Source organism: Schistocerca nitens, chromosome 4 (genome assembly GCF_023898315.1).
Source record: "Schistocerca nitens isolate TAMUIC-IGC-003100 chromosome 4, iqSchNite1.1, whole genome shotgun sequence".
NCBI lineage: Eukaryota > Metazoa > Arthropoda > Insecta > Orthoptera > Acrididae > Schistocerca > Schistocerca nitens.
The window spans coordinates 917586967-917605410 of NC_064617.1; the positions used below are offsets into that span (position 1 = coordinate 917586967).

At 38.1% G+C, this 18444-nt stretch overlaps 1 protein-coding gene across 2 annotated transcripts in view; it reads left to right on the forward strand.

Annotated features, from left to right (window-relative positions):
* The window catches only part of LOC126252104 (uncharacterized), a 94405-nt gene that overhangs the window by 22441 nt on the left and 53520 nt on the right, over positions 1-18444 (forward strand). For both annotated transcript variants that reach the window (XR_007545832.1, XM_049952967.1), the window contains exon 2: positions 9610-9759. Coding sequence is in view for 1 of the 2 variants with exons in the window: in XM_049952967.1 (XP_049808924.1) it covers positions 9610-9759 (150 nt within the window). In the remaining variant the exon portion in view is untranslated. The remainder of the gene's footprint in view (positions 1-9609; positions 9760-18444) is intronic.

The window sequence follows — 18444 nt, forward strand, 5'->3', positions numbered from 1 at the left end:
AGGTGCCAGCCACTTACGTCAAAATTTCCACAGCCTCTTAACATTTGTTACTAGGTATCTCTTACTTCAACTTCTCAACTAGGTTTTTGATTTGGAACCTGTACATAATTTTGTTAACGACAACAATCCATAGACAATTACAATAATATACATCCTTCCAGAATATTAAACATGTGTTTAGAAATAATAAACTGTATTTTGGCAAATTGAACTGAATAATGCATCCAAAACACACACAAAAGTCTCGAGCAAGCACTGAATCGTCCGAAAACCACCTGGATGCATAAAGAAGCATGTTGCTAAAAACCACCTACCTTTTATAAGTGTGGGGGTTATCACTTGCAATATGGAAACCCACCCCTACGGCTGAGGGCAGAGGTGATATAAAAGCCTAACTCAGGTAGACCTGGAGCAGTTTCAGTCAAATTTGGTATATACATTGTGATGTCATCTGAAGAGCGAGGTGTCAAAGTGAGATTGGTACCTCTCAATATAACTGCAAGAACAGATAGTCACTGCAAACAGCATCGATGAATGAGCGCCACCAGTGTAGCCACGCTAAGAAACATTTCGCTATGCTTCAACAGATCTTTTACTAATGGCTGAGTGTAGTAGCATTCAGCTCAGTCTGCGATCATCGAGTAAGATGACAATGCTGTCTTCTAATAAGCCAGCTATTTGATCACTGTATTAGGCAGAGCACTATGTGAAAGTTATTGTCAGATATAATCTGAATGAGAGACTTATATTTTGTCTGTATCAAGTCATATGTCATTGTTCATAGACAGTTGGAAGTACTTATGATATTCCTGTGGAAATGAGTTGTGCAAAGTTAAGTAATTCTTCTTACCTATGTTATAATAAGGTGAACTAATATTTTTCATGTTATACTATCTACTCGGTCTCCTCCTGAAGCAAACCGAAGAACATGCCGTTGTACCGAAGGAGAGTATTTTCGTCTGATACAACTTACATGATTCATTTTTGGTACAAAAGTACTGTGGGAGTAGGATACCCCTACTACGACCTGTTGGTATTTCTTTCATTTATTTAGTTGACTTGGGATACTTTAAAAGCATGAAGTCCAGTTTGTTTCTTATTTGTGATGTTCGGTCTGTATACCAGGTCGTGAGAATCAGAAATACATATGTGCAATATATGTGATGTATTGGACATTATGAAATGTTCAATATTGCTCAATAAGAACTGTCATGATGCCAGATTTTGCATATTTTTGAAACACGTATTCTATGATTTCTTTCTCTAAACCAAATTGTCCAATACAAAAGTACCAATAGCAGAAAACTCAGTAGTACGTTTAGTTGCAATAGCAAAAGTTCAAAAACTGCACATTTCCTTTTATCTCAAATTCTTATGTTAAAAACTAATTTCATAATTTGGTTGTACTTTAGATCAGAAAACCATGTAATTGTTGAAAGCAAAAAACCTTACTATAATCAACAAGTAACCTTTTATTTCTTATATTGTTCAACGACTTATACAAATCAATAGTGTATGTGACACGCTTGCTGTCAAAATAAAGAAAACAATGCACCATTCTGCAAATGCATCTGTAATCAAATAATATTTGGAAAGTCATAAAAACTCAATTTTTTATTATAAATTAACCTATTTAACAAATCTAATAATAGATTATAAAATAGAAAAACTGGGGCTACAAAGGCAACCATGTTTATTGTACACATATCCAAATTTGCTTGGGTTCCACATCAGTAGAAGCCACAATTTTATCTCAAACTTTTGTGCAAAGAAGTAAAGTGCAATAAACATCAAAGTTTAATTACAAGCCTGGTGTCACCTATATTATTTAGAGAAACTCGCTCATAAGATTTCTCTAGGCACCAAAATACAGACAGACCCCCTTCCCTTCCCCTAAATCAATGTGTTTTTGTTGCCAGGTTATATGTGAATAAAACTCTGTCAACTTCAATTTGAGTGACACACACTTGTAAAAAGTTTGTCATTTAATTTGGAACATATAATCTTATTTTGATTACTGGTTTGGTAGTAAGTGTATATCACAACACATATGGGGGTGAATCCATAGGTAAAAAGCTAGTCATTTTATAAATTCTAACATATCCACTGAAATAAGTATTTCTTTGATGTTTTAGTTTTTTGCTCAACTGCCTTTTCCTTACATTGAAATTTTTTGCCCTGGGTGAGCCACTTTATTTATCACTTTACTACTTCAGTTTTGTAACAACGCTGGTGGATTCTTTCAATCTGTAATATTTTTTTACTCCCAAAAATAACCAATTTTTTTTGCAAAGTATTATCTTATTTTCAATACATTTACCGTGCGATATGTGACATGTACATGGAAATCTCAAATTCTTGTTTAGAGCTAATTTCACTGGAATTTGTTATTAAGTTCTTATATGAAGTGTTTTTTATCTCGTCTGTGTAATTAATTTTCATTAGGGCACTGATTTCTTCCTTTCCCATGGTTATCTCACTTATAACTATGTTCCAGGCAGCTTTACATTTGTTTTTTTAATTTAAAATACTCTCTTCATTTGCTTTCATTTTTGCTGCTTTAATTTCAGATTTGTATATTTTTCGTAAGTTTATATACCTATTCTTGTTTTCTTGACTGCCTTCAATTTTGTCCTTCAGTGTGAGTAGAAGAATTCTGATTTTATTGAGGTGTGGGGTGTGCCACTTTTTTGTGTGTTGTGGTTTATGCATATTGCTAGGGTTACCTCTCTTAGTGATAAGAGAACAGTTATTGTCTAATGTATTTTTTATATTGTATATGAATGCAGAAAAGTTTTCATTTATATCTTTGTTGATGGTTAGTATTCTAGCCCCTTCCATTCTACTCAGTTCATTTCTCATTACTTCATTGTTCTCTTCCTTGAGAGCTCTATATGTAGTTAGCATCCTGGTATCATCAAGAGTCAGATTTCCAATTTTGAGCCATATGGCATCATGGTCAGATAGTCCTCATTTGATGGTATCGCACTCTACTTGATTCCTACAGATGAAGCTAATTATATTGTCAAGGCATGCCTCCATCCTGGTCGGTTTTTCATTTAAGTTCTTATTCATTGATCTTAAGATAAATAGGATGAGTACCTAATGTGAATTAATCTGGGTAAATTTAAGTCCCAAAGGTTGGTCAAAAATGGCAATTGGATGCTTTTATAGACTTTGTGGATCAGGAGCTGTTGTGGTAAAGTGCTTCAGAGAGACCTTACAGAATACCATTAATAATTTTCCTGGTGCTGCCATTGTAGTATGGGATGACTTCAACTTGCCAGATACAGATAGGGAGTCACAGTATCAAAACTGGTGCCAAGACAGGGATTTGTGTGACACTGTTATGAATGTCTTTTTCGAAAGTCACACCGAACAGATAGCTAGAGAACCAACTTGTGTAGGTAACATCTTGGGCCTTCTAGCAAAAGACAGACCTGAACTTACCAAATATATTTACATAGATGAAGACATCAGTGATCATAAGGCTGTGATAGCAACTATGCTATCTGTTGTGCAAGAAATGTTAATAAAGGTAGGAAATGTTTTTGTATAGCAAGAGTGACAGGATACAAATTGCAGAGTATCTGAATATTCAGCATCAAGTATTCATTACTGAGGACAAAGATGTGTAGCACAAATGGAAAAAAATTCAAAAGCATTCTTCACTGTGCCTTAGGCAAGGATGTTCCGAGCAAGGTCTTAAGGGGTGGGAAAGACCCACCGTAGTTTAATAGCCATGTTAGAAAACTGCTATGTAAACAAAGGTAGCTTCATTACAGATTCAAAAGAAGTAAGAACCTAGCTGACAAACAAAAACTGAACGAAGTGAAAATGAGTGTAAGGAGAGCAGTGGGAGAGGCATTAAGTGACTTTGAAAGTAAGATTGTGTCAACTGATCTGATTAAAAATCCTAAGAGGTTTTGGTCTTAATGTAAAATCAGTAAGTGGTTCGAAATCCTTTATTCATTCGCTCAGTTACCATACTGGCATCAAAACAGAAGATAGCAGAGAGAAGGCCAAAATATTAAATTCGGTCTTCCAATATTGCTTCGCTGTATAGGATCGTAACACAGTCCCTCCTTTCAGCCATCATACAAATGCCAAAAAGGCAGGTACTGAGATAACCAACTGTGGAACAGAAAACAACTACGATTACTTAATAGTGGAAAGACATGAGGACCAGATGAGATACCTGTAAGATTCCACAAAGATTATGAGAAAGAACATGCTACCCTTTTAGCAGCAGTTGATTGTAGTTTGCTGGAGCAACAAAGGATATTTGGCAACTGCAAGAAAGCACACATCATTCCCGTTTTCAGGAAAGGTTGTAGGACAGATGCATAGGTCTTTATTGCTGATGTAAGTCTGTTTTATAATTATGGAACACGTTTTAAGCTCAATAATCATGACGGTTTTGGAGAATGAAAATCTCCTCTATAAAAATCAACATAGGTTCCGCAAATGGAGATCTTTTGAAATGCAGCTTCATCTGTTCCTCAATGAGATCTATAGCGCTGTAGACAACAGCACTCAGGTTGATGTCATGTTCCTTGACTTCAGGAAGGCATTTGACACAGTCCCACACTGCTGTTTAGTGAAAAAAATACGACCTTACCAAGTACTGGACCAGACCTGCAACTTAATTCAAGACTTTCTTACAGACAGAACTCAACATGTTGGTCTTAACGAAACAAAATCAACAGATGTAAATGTAATTTGGGGAGTGTGATAGGGCTGTTATTGTTTACAATGTATATAAATGACATAATAGAAAGTATCAGAAGCTCTTTAAGACTCTTTGTAGCTGGTGCGGTTGTCTGTCAGAAAGTAGCAATGCCAGAAGATAGCACTGATTTGCAGAATGACCTGCAGAGGATTGATGAATGGCACAGTCTCTGGCAGTTGATCCTGAACATAAATAAATGTAACATATTGCATGTGCATAGGAAGAGAAATCTACTACTCCACAGTTACACTATTGATGACAAATTGCTGGAAACAGTATTTACCAAAAAAATACCTGGAAGTAGCTGTCCAGAGTGACCTTAAGTGAGATGACCACATAAAGCAAATAGTTGAAAAAGGAGATGCAAGACTGAGATTCATAGGAATAATTTTAAGGAAATGTAACTCATCGTTGTAGGAAATGTCATAAAAGAAACTTCTCTGACCAATTTTTGAGTATTGTTCATCTGTCTGGGATCATTACCCAGTAGGACTGATAGAAGAGAGAGAGAAGATTCAATGGAGAGTGGTGTGTTTTTTTCACAGGAGTGTTTAATCAGTATGCTCAACAAACTCCAGTGGCAAATGTTACAAGAGAGACATTGTGCATCAAGGAGAGGTTTCTATTGAAATTTCAAGAGAGTCAGACAACTTATTACTTCCTTCCACATACATCTTGCAAAATGACCCCAATGAGAAATTAGAGCTAATACAGATGCTTACTGATGATCTTCTCCAACATGCCATTTGCAAGTGGAACAGGGAAGGTGGGGATCAGTTGGTGGTGTCAGAAGTACCCTCCACCACACACCATTAGATGGCTTGCGAAGCATGATGTAGATGAGAAAGGCCCGTGAATATAATTTATTACTGCTACGTAACACACGTCATCAGGCTGTAGATATTTAGTGCTACCCACGCAAAGCCAGGGCAGAACACTAGTGAATGAATAAATACATACAGATTTTAAACCAACAGTTGGCCTCATTAAGTGAGAAACAGTAACCAATCGAAAACTTTGTCCAACTCTGCATTTTGCCAGCAGTGTAACAGTACCACACTGTCTGAACTTGTGTGGCTGCCTATCGATATACGGCAATTGTCTCTTGTCACTTTTCTTCTTTCTCTTTTTTATTTTATTTATTTTTTAATTCTTTGCTTTATTCGTTTCACACTCAGTATGCTGCTGTTGTGGTCTTCAGTTTGAAGATTGGATTGATGCAGCTCTTCGTGCTAGTCTGTCCTTTGTAAGACTCTTAAACCTCTTCATACGTGCTTAACTACTGCAACTTACATCAATTTGCATCTGCGTGTTGTATTCAGGCATTGGTCTCCCTCTACAGGTTTCACCTTCACACTCTTTTTATTTTCTAATCTAATCCTTACAAAACTAATGATCCCCAGATGTCTCAGGTTGTACCCAAAACTAATCCCTTCTTTTAGTCAAGTTGGGCCATAGATTTATTTTTTTTTCCCAGTTCTGTTCAATACCTCATCATTAATTATTTGATCCACCCATCTAATTTTCAACATTCTTATGTAGCACCATATTTCAAAAGCTTCTATTCTCTTGCCTGAACTGTTTATTGTCCACATTTTACCTCTGTACAATGTTACACTCCATATAAACACCTCCAAAAAAGACTTACTAATGTTTAAATTTGTACTGAAATTTCTGGTTGAAAATTACAAATTATTTAGGAATAAAGGAGATGGCTCACTATAAGGCTGAAGCGCTGTGTCACCGTTAGGCACACAAACAAAAGGTGTGTAGCTTGGCTAGCTTTCCGAATGCACTTACTTCTTGTAGCCATAGGAAAAACACACACACACACACACACACACACACACACACACACACACACACTGTTGGGGGGTGGGGGAGGAGCAGGTAACTTGCGAGCTCCCACCCAATTTTGTGTGTGTGTGTGTGTGTGTGTGTGTGTGTGTGTTTGTACCCCAGTACATTCACCGTGGTCGAGTGAAGAGCTGACAGTAGACTGAGCACAATGTAGGGAGATAGGCATGTACATGTGAGTGAGTGTATGTTTTTCCTACTGCTATAAAAAAGGCCATGAATTCTCAAAGCTAGCAAGCTCCATACCTTTTGTTTGTGTGCCTATCGATGACTCAGTCCTTCTGCCTTTCGGTGAGTTGTCTCCTTTATTCCTAAATAATTCATGATGTTTAAATTTGTATTATATGTTAACAAATACCTCTTTTTCTTAAATGTTTCCCTTGCTATTGCCAGTCTGCATTTTATTTCTTCTCTACTTTGGCCATTGTCAGTTATTTTACTGTCCAAATTGTAAAACTCATTGACTGCTATTAGCATCTCATTTCCAAATCTAACTTCTGTAAGCATTGCCTGATTGAATTTCTACATTCCATTATGCTGGTTTTACTTTTGTTGAATTTCATCTTATAACCTCTTTTCAAGACAATATCCATTCCATTCAACTGTTCTTTTGAGGCCTTTGTCATCTCTGACAGTAAGAATATCTTCAGGAAACCAAAGACTTTATTTCTTCCTTAATTGAATGTCACTATGCCATGAAACAAGTTCTTTGGTTTTGTAGTATTTCAGGTGAGAGTTAAATATTGTTATCTGGTGCACAATCTTTTTTTTAATTTCATAAATTAGTAAAATATGAATCCTTCGTGAAATACTTATCCTATTGTATGTTTAACTGAGACATTATTTTTCTTTTTATTTCATAAATAGAATACCTATCTTGCAATAATTTTATTGTAAAAGATTGTAACTTTGTGATCATAATGAGTGTTGCTGTGGCTCAGCGGAAAGTCTCAGATTGCAAATCCAGAGGTCTGTGTTTCAGTCACCAGTCAATCCTAAGGTTTTTATTTCTTAAAAACAAAATATAGGATGGAATTGCTGACCAGTATTTACATTCAGGAGAAGAAATATTTAGTACTGCGAATAGATACATGTAAAAGTACATACAATATCGTAGTTTTCAGAACAGTTAGTTCCTTCCTCAAGGAGGATATGTGGATAGTCTGCGGATTCTTAAAATGTAAAAGCAGCTCACTCCCCCCTCTGTATGAAAGGGACCCATCTGGTGTGAGGATAAAGGAGACAAACATGAAAGGAGAGACGCACTAGAGACAATCGGAAGTCAAAAATGGTACACTGGTAGATGTCCATAGATGATGATGATGATGATGATGATGATGAGGCAAAGTGAAAGGTAAAGATTTGTTAGAGGAAGAAAAATGAATAATCAAATTAAGAAATGGGTGGAGGGGGTTGAAATGAGAAGGAGGGGAATGATGATTAAAATGTGAAAGTATTAAGGATTATAATGAGACATACAAAATGAAAAATTGTGATAGTTATGAATAAAAGGGAGGAGGAATGTGTCAACAGAGGCTGAGTCTATGAGGGTTTCGGGACTTGAGGGTGTGCCGGAGTGCAACCTATACAGCGTGGAAGAACCCAAATATACATGTGTGGTGCATCAGGCGGTCAGGTCTCTTGAGTCATGGTGAGCAGCATTTTCAGCAATTAGGTACTATGTGTCCCCAACCAAGGTGGACAATTCTTCAATATCTATGTATGCCCTCTCGCAGTCTAGCATCATTCCTGTATGAAATGCTACACAGTTGACACAAGTTGGTTGATAAAATAAAACGATTGGTTTTTCAAGTTGCTCTGTCTTTAATATCATAGCATTTACCAGTAATGAGAGTGGAGTAACTGGTGGGTGCACGTGGTAAGTGTTACAGTGGGAACAACTGCAGGGGTAGGAACCTTGTGGCTTGAGATTGTCACATGGTTTAGACTAGGATGCTATGGAGGTTAAGAGGATCACGGTAGGTGCTATGGGGAGGATATCAGGAACAGAGGATCTCATTTCATGACTTCATTTGAAAAATTAATATCCACAGTGGAGTAATTTATTACAGCATCTGAGGTATGGGCAATAGTGTGTAACAAGGAGGATGCATCTGGGTTTTTTGGATGTGGAAGCTGTAATAGTTGGCGGGTGAGAGGTGGATATAGCATGGGAGATTTGTTTCGAATGAGATCTATGGGGTTATTCTGGGAGAGGAAAACCTGGGAGATGTTCTTGGTGTAAGTGTTGATGGGTTCAGCGATGGGGCAAAATGTTAGCCATGGATTCCAAGACTGTGAGGATGGGAGCATTTGCTGTGGAACAGCTGGTGCCGTCAGAAGGTAAGTATTGTTTTATATTGATTAATTTTATATGAACTAAGTTTTGCAAGTGATCTTTGTTGTGATGGAATCAGCACAAAAGAAAGGTTGCTTTGGATTTGGAAAAGTACCAGATGAGTTTCAATTGTGGTAAGAACTTGAGTTGTTGCAGGAAGTGGGGAAGTTCATCTTCATCATGAGTCCAGACTTCAAAAATATCATCAGTAGATCTGCTTCAAGGAACGGTTATGAATTTTAATATGTCAAACAGCTGCTGTGCCACATACTCCACTCATTCAATTACAGCAGTAGTGGAGACTTTGTCAACAGGGAGGATAGTATGAAGTTCAGATCATATAAACTGTTTCTTGATCAGCTTATCAATGCACTAAGTCCATAATGCTTTTTCAATGACAGGATTTGTTCTATTACTTGTACCTTTTTTCCCCTTTAGTCAGTGATTTATAAATGTGAAAAATGCCAAGTTTCTTCATGATTCACAGTCAGTACCAAACTGTAGGTTCCCTTTTAATTTGTTGGTCCATGCCTAGTAAAGAAGGGCAGATTTTAAATCAATCTTCAGGTTGAAGACAGTTTTACCCATATTTAACATCAAACTTTATACCAGAAACTTTACTTTACATGAACGTTTCTTGATTAACTGTTAATAATTAATTTTCACAAAAATATTTCTGCAGACTTCTTCTGAGAAAACATTGAAGTCTCTTTCCAATAAGAGATCAAGAACTACATTTGAGCTAACAAAGGAACAGAAGGCAGATATGCTGGAAGCATTCCACTTGTTTGACACTAAGGGCACAGGAAAGATTGCAACAAAAGAGCTTAAGGTACATCTGAAAAATTAGAGAACAAACAATTGTGTGTATTACTTTGTAGTTAGTGTTTCATTTTCTTTAATTATAGAATATCTGCATATTCTTAACCCCATCCAGATCATGTTATAGACCTCTGATTATTAGTTTTTTTTCTGTTTATCGAGATACCTAGTAGATAGCTTTACTGTGTGTGTGTGTGTGTGTGTGTGTGTGTGTGTGTGTGTGTGTGTTTTTCGGAAGTTGCGAGTTAGTACTACTATTAAATCTTAGAACAAAAAGCTTGCCATGTTGGTGGCAGTCAATAAGTCACATGTGCCTCTGGGGTCGTGCCAAATAGTGAGCATCTCAGGGAGCTTAGTCTATGTTGGGTTGGTGAGTGACACTAGTTCTTTGTAACCATATGCTTTTAGTGACCACCATGCAGTGTGGCAGTGGAATGTTGTGTGTCATATGGAACAGAGGCCATATGTTAACCTTCCAAAAATGTGAGGGCATTACAAACCTCTATTAAAGACCCTTAGCATGACAATGTGCTACATGCCAGTGGTGTGGATGGTTGTTGAGGCAATACAGTTATCAATGAGGAACCTGTTGTGGCTCAGTTTTATAAGGTGGTCTGTATCAGTGGATTTCTATATCCCTAGCTCCTCATGAGAACAACATCGCTTCCACAAATCCTAAAAAAATCACACCCAGTGTTTTGTGTGGGCCGCTGTGCAGTGAAAACGCCCATCTAACAGAGAGAACTGGAGGGTAGTCCTTCTGATCATGCATGTTTTAAAGTAAAAGCATTTTGTTGTAACAAGGCACAGCTGTTGTGTCAAAATCTTTCTTTTGTCATAAGAAGAGGAGAATGTACCTTCTGCATCCAAAAAAATCTCAGAGATTTGGCGAGGACCCTGAAATCTGTTTAGAAAGCATGGTCACATCATAAACGATTTTGTCAATAAACTAAGGGCTCGCCATCTAATCAGTTCAGACCATTTAGCTAGCTATGATATAGTATCATCTTTCACAAATGTCAATCTTGCAGAATCTTTTCATTAACAGGTAATAAATTTCTGGTGGACATAACTCTTTGTTGCACTAGACTCTTTCTTCAGCCTTTCTTAGTTTCAGCCAAGGATTTTTTGAGCAGACTGACAGGGTCACTACACGTGGCCCATTTGCTCCCCTGATGAGATCGCTAGAATCAGCAGCCCTTAAACCAACTGTATTTTGGAGGTATGTAAATGATACTTTTATAGTGTGGGCTCATGGAGAAGGTGAATGAGCAGAGTTCTTACATCATCTTAGTTACATTCATTAGAAAATTAAATTCACTGGGGAAATAGAGAAAGTTGATTGTCTACCTTTCCTGGACATTTTGGCTGTATGGCGCATTTATTTTTATGTAAGCCCACTCGTACTGATTAGTATTTACTTGCATCGGGTTGTCATAACCCATGGCAAACTATGAGTATGTGTGTGTTTAAGACAGTTGCCCAAAGAACTCAACAGTCTCAAACGCAGATAGTTTGTCAGAAGAACTGGTCCACTTAAAGGCATTGTTCCAAGAAAATGGACATTCTACTGGGTAGATTAACAGGGAACTGTGTATAAGTACATGGTGAAAATCCCCCGGGGATATCGTAAAATTGAGATTTATTAACACTTAGGAGCTGACGCCCTTAAAAATACGGGTGCGCCTGACCAGCCCAAAAATCGACAATTTTACGGGCGTGTGTGCTCGATCTTCCCCTTCATTCCTTTACGTGTTCTTAGGGCTCCCAGTGGTCTGGGAGGCACGGCAGAGGCTATAGTTGAAGTATTTGACACTAGATGGTGCGGGATGGACAAGGGAGCAGCACTCCTTTTTTTTTTTTTTTTTGTGAGGCTTTGCGAGAATATTCTGTCGTGCGCACGCTCAGTTGTGTTGTCATGGCGAAGCGTGGTTTGACGGATGATGAAATCGCTCGTGAGTTATCGTGCGAGTTTGAAGAAAGTGATGTTGATTTTTCAGAGGATGATGATTTGCTTGATTCTGATGATGACATACACTATATTCAAGAAGAAGGCTCTTGAGTCTTCAAGTAAGGAATGCAGATAACAAAATACACAATATTTTTATTCAGATTTCAATTGAAAGAGCTTTCAATATGTAACTACTGTAGTAAGTGATTTTATTTGCAAATACTACTTTTATGGTAGATTTAGATGAGGAGAGCGAGTGTCCAAGTTCTTCAGAAGCATGTATTGTCATGGTTCCTGATGATACCACACCTGAAGTGCGTGGGCGACCAAGGGTGAGTGTGGGACCGAGAACTTTGCACCATACCGATTCTGAGGAAGGCTGGACGACTACTGATCATGTGCCAAATATTTATACATTCTCAGGACACTCTGGGAAGTGCAACCTTACCAGTTTATACCAGAACAGCACACCTCTACACTTCTTTTTGTGTTCACTTACAGACAGTATGGTGAATCATATAAAGCAGCAAACTAATGTGTATGCACAACAAAGCATAAGGAAATTACAAAGTACAAATTCCCTTTCCCCTACCTGCTCGCTATCAAAGTGGAGAGGAATTACTCTCATAGAAATAGGAAAGTTTCTGGCAATTGGAGTCCATATGTGAGTAAGCGTGAGACCCCGTATATGAGAGCACTGGTCTAAGAATCCTGTTGTGTCATGTAATTTCTGTCCAAACATCCTGAGCTGTGACGGGTTTATTTCTATTTTGAGAAACTTTCACATCAGTGACAATTCAGTTGCTAAGAAAAAAGGAGAAGGTGGCTATGACTCACTGCACAAGGTGAGACCCCCTCCTGGATATGGTGTCTGCTAATTTCCAGTGAGCATATACACCCTCTCAAAACATTACAATTGATGAAACATGTGCAGATTTTGTGGCCGTGTGTATTTCAAACAGTACATGCCACATAAGCCAAATAAATGTGGTATAAAACTGTACATGTTGTCAGAGTCAGAGACAGGTTATGTCTGGAATTTTTCTGTTTATGTGGGTGAGAAGTCTGACACAGTGACACCCGTAAAGACATTGCTTGGGAATCTGTCAGGAAAAGGTTACACTTTGTTTACAGACAGATTGTACACCAGTCCAGTCCTTGCTTGATTTGATTTGCTTTCATGTTCCATAGGTCCAATTGTGTTGGGTTCACGAGGACATGGAACGAGTCAGTTTTTTACAAATGCAATACAATTCAGAACTGGAAGCTGCTCTTTTGGGAACTACAAGAAAATCTAGACAGGGATTACCTTCTGCTGTAAAAGATCAGAAACTTCAGCGAAGTGAACTAATTTTTAGGCGTAAAGGAAATATCTTGGCATTATGTTGGAAGGACAAAAGTAATGAGCACATGATAAGTACAAGGCACACTGCTGAAATTGTGATGTATATTGATAAGAGAGGCAGAGAGAAGTCAAAATCAGCTTGTGTGGTGGACTATAATAAAACCAAGTTCGGTGTCGACTTATCAGACCAAAGACTATCATACAGGGCTGTTGAGCATCGAACTGTGAAGTGGTGGAGAAGTCATTCCACATAATACTAATGGTGATAATAAATTCAAGTATATTGTACAACAAGGTAACTTCAAGATGCCTCACCGAGCGAGGTGGCGCAGTGGTTAGCACACTGGACTCGCATTCGGGAGGACGACGGTTCAATCCCGTCTCCAGCCATCCTGATTTAGGTTTTCCGTGATTTCCCTAAATCGTTTCAGGCAAATGCCGGGATGGTTCCTTTGAAAGGGCACGGCCGATTTCCTTCCCCATCCTTCCCTAGCCCGAGCTTGCGCTCCGTCTCTAATGACCTCGTTGTCGACGGGACGTTAAACAACACTAACCTAACCCAAGATGCCTCAGAACATCACAGTTTATGACAACTATCTGTGCAGGTCTTGCAGACAGCAGAGATCTGGAACCCTAACCTGATACCTCGGGACTCTCCAGACTATCAACTGGAAACCATTTTCTGGAAAAGATTGAGACAGAAATAGGCAAGAAACAGAAGCAAAAACAATGTGTAGTGTGTTCTCTGAGAGGCAAAAAGCTTACTGGGAAAGTGTGATGCAAAGACACAAGCTACCAGTGTAGTGAATACAAAGTGGCATTGTGCAAACTATTGTGTTTCAAAGTTTATCATACAAAGACCAAAAGTGCATCTTAAAATAAAGCCAAATGAGGTTACTGTATATAAAACAAGCAGTATAAATAATTATTAAAATTCTTGTTTAAAAGAATGTAGTTTTCCTTCTGAGCATTAAGTGCATATATCTTTGACCAATTTTTTCCTCTTTTCAAAAACAATGCTATAATTGAAAGTTTCATGAAAGCAAATATTAATTAAAAGAACAAAGTATTATACATAGCTTCAAACTAGAAAGTTCAGGCTCTTCAATAAGGGTAATGTCATTACTATAACAAAAACAATTTAAGAGCTGTAGTAAATTAAAATATGCTAAAAACAGCTAGGCCCTGTGGTAGAGCTTCATGCGCTGTGGCTCAGGGCCCATAGTGTTAAAAATAAATAAAAAATAAAACACCAATCAATCATAAGCATTGGCAAAGACGTTAAATATGATAGCATGGCAAGAAAAAAAAAAAGAAAGAAAAAATTAATTTTTTTTACATGATTTTGTTTTTACACTCTCTTGTATGTAGAAGTTCTGTTAAGTAGTGTCGTGCGGAGGATGATGGGCTACAAGTATTTTGTATCACACATGTTTGGAATAAGAAAGAAATAAGAAATTTTGATACCAGTATTAAGTATTTCTTATTGAAGTGAAGTGAAACCAAGTAAAGAGGATTTTCTTAATTATGACAAGCACTGGTGTACTTGGAGTCCGCTGCCTGCAGCTACAATTGAAGAAGTAAGAAATGAAGTCTGATAGCCTAAAAAATTCATATAAGCACAGAACGTTTCTAATAATGAAATCATGTTATATCAATTTAAAAAGTGTTTTCATATGCATATGTAATAATATTTAGTAGTAATTATTTATTTATTCTTTTTTTATTGCAACACAACTGTCAGTTAAAGCCAAAAACCAGGAAGTGAGTAAAGAGAACATGTCGGTAAAATTCCTAAATTTTCTCCCCTTTGTTGGCATTTCTACCTGTTGGAGATTTTAATGCATGTAATATGCTATGGGGGCCTACATCTACCTGCCCTAGTGGTCGAGTAATTGAAAGCCTCATTGTGCAAGAAGAGTATGTCTTCTTAATTCTGGTAGAAAGACCTTAGTTTCTGCTTTCCTGCTCTTGGAGGTGCTGCATAATGGGAAGTGCTCAGAGATAAGCATTCAAGTGATCACTTCCCATCTGGACCTACCTCTCACATGGAACAATCTCTGAAAGGAAGGCACCACGATGGATGTTTAGCTGAGCAAACTGGATGCTGTATAGCCAACTGGCTGTTTGAACACTGAGACAGCATCCAGAACTGGGTCGATTGCATTACAAGAGTGATCCACTATGCCACCTACGCATATATCATAAAGTCCTCAGGCCAAGTTCACAGCCATAAAGTCCCATAGCGGAATTGTTACTCCACAACAAGGGCCAGATGCACAGCCTTATGATGGCTCAAATGGCAACCACCTGCTGTAAAACTCACAACCTCCATGAGGAGGATATTTAGCAAACATGTCAGGCCACCGATAACTGCTGTTCTGAAGTAAGAGTGTTTCCGACATACACCTGGAGAAATCGCACAGGCAACTGAAGCACTTCAGTTTGACCACTGCCACTGCAAACCAGGATCCAACTTTCCACTGTCATCGTCCATTAATTTAGAAGGATGGTTAGAATCAATGCCAACAACACAAAGGAATACAAGTACCCCTTTTTCTTTTCTGTGTGGGGAGTTAGAATGTGTGTTGTCCAAGATCAAGAAGAATGCACCAGGTTAAGTCTGAATTCACTACAGTATGTTACAGCACCTCAAAAGAAAGCAAACTAAATCATCTTATTTCTTTTTAATAAAATCTGGCTGACTGGAGAGTTTCCCGACTCATGGGGTGATGTAAATTTTGTACTACTCTTGAAATCAGGAAAAGACCAGTGTGTGGCACTCACTGGCTGTCTTGGAAAGACTCTATAATGCATGGTCAATCAACATTTTACCTGTATCCTAGAAGAGCAGAAACTACTTAATTGGTTTGACTGTGGGTTTAGGAGGTATCTTTCAACCCTCGTCAACCTGACCCTTGTGGAAGCAGGAGTACAACAATCTCTCCTTTGCTGACAACACCTCATAGATATATTATTAGATTTTGAGAGGGCCCATGACACTACTTTGAAGCATAACATAATCTGACAACTCCAAAAATGGGGTTTCTGAGGATGCCTACCCACTCCGTACTTTCCAGAAGGTCGTTTGGATATCAGTTCAGTGATGCTCTTTCAGAGCAAATTGAGAATAGTATCCCTCAGGGACATGTTTTAAGTGTGACTCTATTTGCTATAGCAACAAATGGCATTATGTCTACAGTTAAGTCTCTCTTTCAATGTCTGACGTGTGCAGGTGAGTTTGCCATAGTCTACTCCTGTTCCAACATTGCAAGAAATATTCATTAGCTGTGATTAACAAAAAGACAGTTGAAGGGGTGGACATACAGCACAAGTTTTAAATTTTCCTCAGAGAAATATATTTGTGTTTATTTTAATCATTCCTGTTACTCCTTTAAACTAACCATTCTTAAAATGAGGGACACTGTTCTCAAATTTAAAAGATCTTTGAGATTTCTGGGTCTAACATTTGATTAAAGGCTGACATATTTACTGCACCTAAAGAATATAAAGGCCTAAAGGCTGTAGTGGTTCCAGGATGGCTGGCAGAATTCAGTCAGCATATGGCCACCTGACTGGGAAGCACCTGATCAGCTCCCCATAGCATCAGGGATAGGGGCAGCTTGTAGCCTGCATCTAACAGAGGTGTGTCTACTAGCAGTAAGTTGGTGGCATATCTCATATAAACAATTTAGGAGACAATCTGCACAGTCCTCTTGAATTGTTTGCAGATGATGCTGTCATTTAGCATCATGTAAAGTCATCAGATGATCAAAATCAATTGCAAAATGATTTAGACAAGATATCCTTATAGTGCAAAGAGCGGTAATTGACTCTGAATCATGAAAATTGTGAAGGCATCCACATAAGCACTAAAAAAAAATCTGCTAAATTTCAGTTACACGATGAATGATACAAATCTAAAGGCTGTAAATTCAACTAAATACTTAGGGATTACAGTTATGAATAACTTAAATTGGCACAATCACGTAGATAATGTTGTGGGCAAAGCAAACCAAAGACTGAAATTTATTGGCGCACTTACAAAATGTAACCTCTACTGATGAGACTGTTTACAGTACGCCTGTCGGCCCTCTTCTGGAATATTTCTGAGCGGTGTGGGATCTGCTCATTTTGTATAAATGTAAAACAGGGGAGAGAGTGCCATGGATATGATACACAAATTGGGATGTCACTCATTAAAACCAAGACTTTTTCACTGCAGCAGGACATTCTCATGAAATTTCAATCAGCAACTTTCTCCTCAGAGTGTGAAAATAATTTGTTGTACCCACCTATCTAGGGAGAAATGATCATCATAATAAAATAAATTAGGGCTCTCATGGAAAGATTTAAGTGTTCATTTTTCCTGCACACTGTTCATGTGTGGATCAGTAGATAAGCAGCTTAAAGATGGTTTGATGAACCCTCTGCCAAGCACTTAATTGTTAATTGCTGAGTAATCATATAAATGTATATGTAGATCAGGTTGACAAGTGCTGTTGTGTACCTCTAGCTACAGGCACTGAGAGACATTGCATAGTTGGAACACATTGTATTTATGGTTGCTTGTTCCATCCCTCTTTTGCAGGACATCATTCTTTTTCAAGTAGGCCAAAGAAGGGGCACGGTGCCAGGCTTGGACATATGGCATTACAGATTATCACAGTGACAATCTGGCACCTGCAGTTTGCTGTATTGGCTATAATCCAGCCCAGGCAATCATATTGAGTCTGGAAATATGGTGACTAGTCCTGCTGGAGCACGGTGGAGTCCTCATCACTTTAGCTCGGCCTTTTTGTAGCTTCATGTATCACACTGCTGTGACAGCCTCCCTTCTGCTTGGCCACAGATTACAATGCTAAATTAAAAAGCTGTGGCATGACATGCCTGCCCTCTTTAGAAGATCCGATCCATCTGATCTCAGACTGGTATTATTTCTGAAAATTAGCTGAAAATATATTTTACATGTATGTACATTCCATTCTGATTTCTGGTAAGGTAACCCAGTTTGAACAACAGTGTCTAATGGCTGTCCAATGTCTGGTATTCTTAATGAGTAATTACTTGTTAGGGTGACCCGTTTGGTCCATACTTGGTGTACAGCGAGCAGCAGGAACACTTAAGGGCGGAAGCACTGTCACGAGTAGTAAAGCACTAGTGGTTACAGGTGTCAGTGCAGCATCTTTTTAAGGATAGGAAAGACGGAAATAAATAAAGTTTTAAAAGGTGTTAGGATCAAACCAAACCTTCAGTTTGAGAAAGAAACTTAACAACATAATTCTGACATCCTGCATCAGCACCAACAGTTATTGGTTAAAAATTTTCAGTAATTCACAGAAATTTTGTTTCAACCCAATTTTATGTCAGTCAGTGTGAAATTCTAGATATCTTTATTG